This window comes from Nannospalax galili, unplaced genomic scaffold, assembly GCF_000622305.1.
Source record: "Nannospalax galili isolate Female #2095 unplaced genomic scaffold, S.galili_v1.0 scaffold150, whole genome shotgun sequence".
NCBI classification, from domain to species: Eukaryota; Metazoa; Chordata; class Mammalia; order Rodentia; family Spalacidae; genus Nannospalax; species Nannospalax galili.
This window is the reverse complement of record NW_008329320.1, coordinates 899,613-907,442: the sequence shown is the minus strand read 5'-3', so window position 1 is coordinate 907,442 and position 7,830 is coordinate 899,613. Positions and strand designations below refer to the sequence as shown.

At 40.3% G+C, this 7,830-nt stretch overlaps 1 protein-coding gene across 1 annotated transcript in view; it reads left to right on the top strand.

The window, feature by feature from the left end:
- Positions 1-7,830, top strand: part of Ttc23l (tetratricopeptide repeat domain 23 like) — an 80,016-nt gene that overhangs the window by 14,213 nt on the left and 57,973 nt on the right. Inside the window, 2 exon segments of the mRNA XM_017798692.1 lie at positions 3,029-3,185; positions 5,099-5,224. Coding sequence (XP_017654181.1) covers positions 3,029-3,185; positions 5,099-5,224 — 283 coding nt within the window.

The window sequence follows — 7,830 nt, the reverse complement described above, 5'->3', positions numbered from 1 at the left end:
AAAGATCTCCTGGATACATCTTTATCGAAAAGGAAATCATTAGAATGTAGCTTGTTTTGTGTAAGTCGTGAAAAGAACTGTATAAGAGGGAAAGAGGGATGGGTATGTATGCTTATATTTCATGTAGACAAAATGAATAGCATATAAGAATGAAAAGAAAAAGTTACACAGAGGTGCCTGTGGTGAAAACAAACAGGGTTGGAAATGAGACCTCAGTGTTTGATTTTTCATAGAAGTTTCACTTTTCTTTTGAGACAGTGTATTATGTAGCACAGGCTGGCCTCCAATTTACTATGTAGCTGAGGATGACCTTGAATTCCGGATCCTCCTGCCTCTACTCCTCAAGTACTGAGGATTACAGACATGTACTAACATGCCTGACTTAATTTTAACTTTTCAATCATAGAAACATATAATCTATTCTAATGATGATTGCACAGGATGGCACAGCAGCACATCCTTGTAACCTCCAGGAACATGGGAAAGGTGAGGCAGGAGGATCACAAGTTTGAGACCAGCCTATACAGTGAGTTCAAGGTCAGGCTATATTACACAGCGATACTCTTTCTCAAAAATAAAGTAAAATAAAGGCCAGTGTGGTGTCCTATGCCTTTAATTCCAGGAGAAGAGACAGGGAAGCAGAGACAGGCAGATCACTGTGAGTTCTAAGAGAACTTGGTCTTCAAAGCATGTTCTAAGTCACCCAGGGCTATGTAGTGGGTCCCTGTCTCAAAAGAAACTAAATATAATTAATTAATAATTTAAAAATTAAAGTAAAATTCATGACAAGAAAGAAACTATGAAGGAAATAGACCCTTTTCTCCCCAAGTTGTTTTGGTCAGAGTGGTTTATCACAGCAGCGGAAAAAGTAACTAGAACCTGTAAAGACTCAGAAGCACATGACAGATGAGATCCAGTCACCTCATCTTGATATCCGCAATGCTTGGAATATGTCCTCTCTAAAATTCAGGTATCAACAATGTGAAAGTATTAGAAAGAGGGGCTATTGGGGGATGATTAGGCCAGGAGCGTTCCTCTCCAAGAATGACATTAGGCCCCTCTGGAAGAGGCGTTAGGAAGTAGTCAGCCCTTTTTCTTCTATCTTCTCATGTGAAAGAGCTGCAAGAAAGGCATAACTATTTGCACTTGCCTTGATCATGGACTTCCCAGGCTCTAGTTCATTGAACAATCAATTTCTATTCTAAAATTTCCAGTCTTAGATAGTCTGTTATAGTAGTTCATGAAGGCTAGCATCTAAGACTACATTCTAAATATCTAATGAATAATTTGTAAGTCTTCAAGTTCATCCTTTAGTCAGACTTCTTTTATTGTTTTCCCTAACATTCCTATAATCCCTCAGCCTTACACACACACACACACAAACACACACACACGCACGCACGCACGCGCGCATGCACCTCTTATGTTTTTATCGCCTCAGATTTTACTCAAGTGGAAACTCCTCCTCTCCTGTGTTATTCAAAATCCTACGCACTTTTCAAATCAAGATTAGCCCCACTTCCTCTATAAAGATTTTTCTAACTCTTTCTCCAGGTGTGGGCCTCAGACAGCTTGCAGTAATATCACCTAAGAGAGTTGTTATCAATTTGAATTTTTGGTTACCCCCAAGATTTTGTTTCTTGCAAATGAATCCTTGGCTCTCACCTTACTGCTCGTGAAACATAACTGTTGGAATTGAGGCACAGGAATTTGCATAAAGCGATTTGAGAGCCACTTCTATCTGCTAACTTTGAAGAAAACTCTCTCTTTTCCAAAGTTCATTTCTCTTTCCAGTTGAGCTCTGAGACTAGTTGGCTTCAGGATCAGGTTTATAGCTGTTCCAGAAGAGGCTTTGTTCTCTTTCATTGTTTTAACTGAATAAGGAGGTCTTGTACATTTAGAACATAAGAGGGCTTCAGGCATCAAAGGCAAGTCCTTTCAAATTATCCTTGTTGAAACTGACTTGAACCCATACTGTGAAACCATGCTCCAAGGTCAAAGGCAAAGCAAGCTGTGTAGGACCTGAGCCAGTGGTGTGAATTGAGGGTTAGGGGCACAGTGGGCCTACTTGTCAGGGGTGAAAATGTTTACCAGTCCCTAGGTTCCTGCAGAGAGGGCTGAAAGTGAAAACTAGCCCTTGTTTTTAGTAGAGTGGAAGAGAACTAGAATTCTGGCTTTTCTTCTTTTCCCATCAGGAAAAGGGAAAGATGATTTAGGGTATTAGGGTAGATAATGAGGCAGTAGTATAAGTAGAATGTTCTCAAGTCTACCTTCTACCTCTGTTAACTGGACAAGTAGCTTGAGTAAGTTCTCAGGAACACCAGCCCTTTCTTAGAAAACAAGAGGAGGGGCCCTACCAGTTTTGTCTAGCTGGGGTTTGGTGTTCCCTCTTTCTGCCTAGTGAGGGCCTCACTGCCTTTAGAAATTGGATCCTGTGTGTGTGTGTGACCAATTAGTATCACCAGCTTCATCTTGGATTGGACAAAAAGAAATCCCAGATGGAAGTAATTGCCTTCACAACCCCTTGTATTTATAGAACGCCTTTTCCAGAAAGCTGAAAGCACAGCCCCGTATGGCATAACATAGTTTGTTCCTGTACTGTCTCCATGTGCTTAGTTAAGAGACAGTGTTTATAATTATTTGACATTTGGAGGATGGAGAAGGTTTGCGAGTTGAAAAGGTCACATATCATTCGCAGCAGAATTGGGAAGGAGAGATGCATTACTGTTTCTATTACTGTTAGTTATTTCCAAACTGAGGTCCACAAATCAATGCTGGGAAGGCTTCAGAAAGATAAAACTTCCTGGACCTCTTCTTCTAAAGATTCCAACTCATCAGGTATAGGTTGGGCTTGGGAATCTATTCTTTATCAATATGCCAGATACTATGATTATGCAGTCAGAGTTAGGAACCAGTATTAGGAGCTATGACAATTGCACGGCCACCTCACCCTCTTCCAGGAACATCTTGGACTGGAACATGCCTTGTAATGTCTTTTATTGCTTGCTTCCCACTCTCTAACTTCTAGGCCTCCCAGCTCAGGCCAAGAAACATGCTGAGTTGGCTAAGAACACACTGTTGACCTGGAAGAGAAACACAACCTCAGATGCAGAGAAAAAGGAAATCCTGGATGCTGTGGTCATGGTCTACTACACTCTGGGCATGGCCTGGCTCCTGCAGAACCAATATCCTTTCTTTCCCAAGTGGATTCGGTGATTGAGGTTATAGGCCATATGCCATGCGCCAGATGGATCATCCCATATCTGGGAGGGTGGGAAATAAAACTAGGTCCTTTTTAGCTGTGCTCCAACATCTGGGCACTCCATAAAGTACTTGTCTCCATCAAAGAACATTTTCTCTCTGTGTCTCTTGGTATAAACCCAGACTTGAGCCATATGAGTGCTGTCAAAACAACTCACCTCAAAGCCAACTGAAGTGTTCTAAGTCTAGTCTGCTCTCCATGGAACACTCAAGAAAATCAGTGTTCACAGTGCAATGGAAGTGGTGGTGGTAGCAGTATAGGAACGGAAAGAATGAGTGGTAATTTAAATCTGTTTACTAAATAACCCACCCACCAGTTGTAATTCCCTGGGGAACTTTAAGAATAAATGTCAAATGGCTTCCTCCCCAGAGATTTTTATTTACTAGGTCTAGGTTATATCTGTTCATTGAGATGTTTGAAAGCCACTCGGGTGATTGTAATATAGAGCCAGCATCCAGCAAATTAATGGGTCCTTGATCATTTTAGCATATTTTGATGCTATTGAGAATATTTCACTGTAACTCCAGTTCCAGGTGAACCAATGCCCTCTTCTGGCTTCCATGGGCATTGCACACACATGCAGAAACCCACACACACACAAAAAACAAAAAAAAAAAAAAAAAAAATGACCGAAGAAGTCCTCATATCTCCAGAAAGGGAGATTGGAATGTTCCCACATCACCTGAGATACTTAACTTAGAAAGAGAAAGGGTTTATTTTGGCTCTTTGTTTTAGAGGTTCCATTCCATGATCTGTTGGTCTTTTTGCTTTTGGCCATAGCAAGGCAGAACATCATGGCAGGAGTGCTTAATGGAGCAGAACCACTTACCCCAAAGAAACAAAGAGAAAGGGGCTGGAGTCCCATCCAGGGCATCTCCCAATGACCTCCCACCACATTGCACTTTTTTAAGGTCCCACCATCTCCCAATGGTGTCAACACTAGCTTATAGGCTCTTGCCACACAGACCTTTGGTAGGCACTTAAGACCCCCAAAATATCAATGTGTCATCTCAAGAAACTTGTGAGCTGGCCAGGGTGGGACACACCTTTAATCCCAACATTTTGGAGGCAGAGGCAAGTGAATCTCTGTGTGTTCAAGGCCATCCTGGTCTACATAGCAAGTTTCAAGCCAACCAGGACTACATAGTGAGACCCTGTCTCAAAAAAAAAAACAAAGCAAAACAAAAAATTCCCCCCAAACCTACTACAAACAACAAAAAAGAAACTTGTGATTTTAATCTTTTGATATCTCACTTGGAAGACAGAATAAGCCTAAGCACTCTGAGCTCACATACCCACCCCTCTACTATTTTGGTTCTGTTGCTCAGCTTGCAAAATACAGTATGTGGTCTTTGGCTTTTGTACCCTTAATGGGGGGAGAATGGAAATGTGGGAAATGGAGGATGTTTGGGAATTAAGGGGATTTTCTTTCCTGTTGTTCGCCTCTGGCTAAAAACCTGCTTCTCTTGGATTTTCTAAATAACCCAAAAGTCCCTTTTAGCATGATTAGTTCCTCTCTTTCCCCATTGCTATGAAACAATTTGGGAAACATGAATAACTGTTGTCATGCAGTAGATGTCTCTAAAGGAAATCTCGTCTAATTTACAGTTTCCGTTCCTGCAAACCCTCACTACCCACTCCAGACCTGGATTCAGGCAGCCACCACAGGAAACCCAAGGCTTTGTTCTTTTTCAGAGAATTTGTCCTTCTTGACACATGGAAAGTAAAGTACACAATTAATACTGCTTTGTTTTCCAAAGGGCTCCTTCTGTTAGCATATTGGCTGCTGTCTCTGTTCAGTGACAGTGTGCTTGGCATTTGCCTTGACTGTTTCACTGGAAAACAGGCCTATATCCATCTTCAGAAGGCAGCCAGAAACATGAAGGAACTGAAAGAATTGAATAATGGAGGAGTTTGTGGAGTCCAAGTTTCAGAGAAAGACCTAACCATTGCTTTGGGCAGGTAAGACGTAGCTATAGAGAACTGACACCTTTATGAATGAGGCCAGGCTGGTATGAATGTACCTGCTGTATATGTGGAGAAAACTACTCAGAGCAAGAATCCAAGGAGCTCAACTGGTAATAACAGAGGCTCGTAATTATCCAATGTGAATTCTGCTTCAGGCTTACTGTCACTGCCATGCTGAATGCTCACAACCACCACTGAGGTGGTGTTTTGAGAGGGAGGGCAAGGAGACTGAAGCTGAGGTTAAACAAATGGTCTGTGGTGACCTACTGTATAAGGATTGGATCTGTGATTTGAACTCACATCTCTTTGCACTTCATTATAATAACTCACATTTATTCTGGGATTGAGGTTTTTTTTTTTTTTTTTTTTTTTTTCTGAATTGCCTCCTACTTCATTCATTAAGTGTGACATCTAGTCTAACCAGATAAGGAAATAACACTTAAAACAATTAATTGGAGACTATCAGAGCTGTGAATGGCACATGCATTTTTAAGGAAAGTTCTGTTCTGAGTAGAAACAAAGTTCATGGAATTTATTCAACCCAGAACAAGACTTAAAACTATTTTGCAGTTGAGGTAAGGATCCTCTGAGAATCAGAGTATTTAGAAATGAGCATGGGCCCATAAGATTATAAGGAAAAAGAAATAATGAAAAGTTTACTGTTCCCCAGATTTTTCACATATCTTCACATCCTTGAAAGAAATCTGTTTCCAAAACTGTAAGCACTTGGCACAGTAGGGCAGATGACTGAATGGTAAGTAAACGAAATACATGCATCACATCTGTCTCCTCTAAACAGCCATGAATCTAGAAGTTATATGGGACATGGTGGGGACATGTTGGAATGCCCAGAGCTAAATCAGACTATTGACTCAAGGTCGTATGGCCCTAAGTTAGAGTCTGGTGAATGTCCCCTGCCATCACAGTGGTTCAAGGTTTTCTGCTGTATGTGAAAGAAAACCTTGTCTCTTTTTCAGTTAGTTCTAGTGCCTGTTTTACTCATTCATTCCACAATGTTTGAGTATCTGCTTTGCGTGTGTACTGCTCTGTGTTAGAATGCTTACTAGATAGAACTACATACCACACACTGTTCTGGGTGCTTTGAAACTTTATTTCATTGGGTCCTTGCCACAGCCTGTAAGGATTGGCATTTTATTATTTTCATTTTACAAATAAGAAAATTAAGGCACTGAAAGATTAACTCAAAAGGACAAAACTAGTTAAATAGCTTGACTTGTAATCGAAACATCTGAATTCATTGCCGATTTTCTATACCATACTGAGTTACGTTTGCTGTTGATCAAACATCTAGCAAAGACAAATGCTTTTTTTTCTATTTTAAGAGTAGAGAAACCAAGGCAGGACTGTTCCAACCAAACACTCATATATCCCTCAAAGCTTGATGAGAGCCATTCTAAAATTTCTGTTCTTTGGGTCAAGAAAAATATTTGTCTGGTTGGTAGAAGACATTGTTTTTTATGAAGAATGATTAGATAACATGACATTTTTTCCCATTTGAATTTTTATAAAAATTTGAGAGTAGGTCTGGAGAGATGGCTCAGTGGGTAAGAGCACTGGCTGCTTTTGAAGAGAACCTGGGTTCAGTTCCCAGCACCCACAGGGCAGCTAAAAACCTCCCATAACTCCAGTTCCAGTGGCTCCGATGCCCTGCTTTGACCTCTGCAGGCACTGCAGGCACAAAGAATTCTTACATACATGCAGACAAAACATTCTCACACATAAAATAAAAATAAAATTTAAAAATTTTAAATATTAAATGACAGCATATTAATATGTTAAGTAAATGGTAGTCCATGGGATCTTGTGGACAAAATTCATGATAATGGGAGTTTATTTACAGCAAGGCTGGATATTGAGTCAATTGTCCAAATGATTGGCTTATGAAGGCCAGATTCGTTTTTTTAAATAATTTTTATTAATTTTTTGTGAATTTCACATAATATATTTCAATCATATTCAGATCCTTTTCCCTATCTGCATCCCCCTTACTACCCCCACCCAATTTCATATATGTATCTTTTTCCTTCTTTGATTTATTTATTTTTATGGGGCTTTGGGCTACTATAACACTCCACCCTCTGAAGAGGTAACCCTAAAATCTTTTAAGGATTAAATACAAACTCCAAAATACTTTCAGCATTTTTGGCCTATGGCAGAGAGTATGTTGCTAAGAGGCCCAGGACCTTTTAACTTTTAGCCCAGAAACTAGCTACTTTCCTGTGGGGTCTTTTTACCCTAACTGCCTAGTCAATTCCTACCTCCTAGTCTTATCAGACCATCTACTGAAGAGGTTACCCAAATTGTCATAGGTAATTGGGTTGTAGATTGTTCTGGCTTCTTCCATGCCGAACAGGAGCACAGAGTGAGGCAACTGGAGTATCCCTTCAGTGGGTCCATCTAAAAGACTCTCAAATTGTACAAGTCTAATCTCTAAGGGGAAAAGAAAGTCCTTGAATCGTAAATAGGAGATGTGAAGGAGAAGTAAAGGCAAGAGTAATTAGCATTACAAGTTCTAGACAGGGAACTAGAAAAAAGTCAGAACAGGGCAATTTTCAAATGTTCATATGAGAGTCCATTGG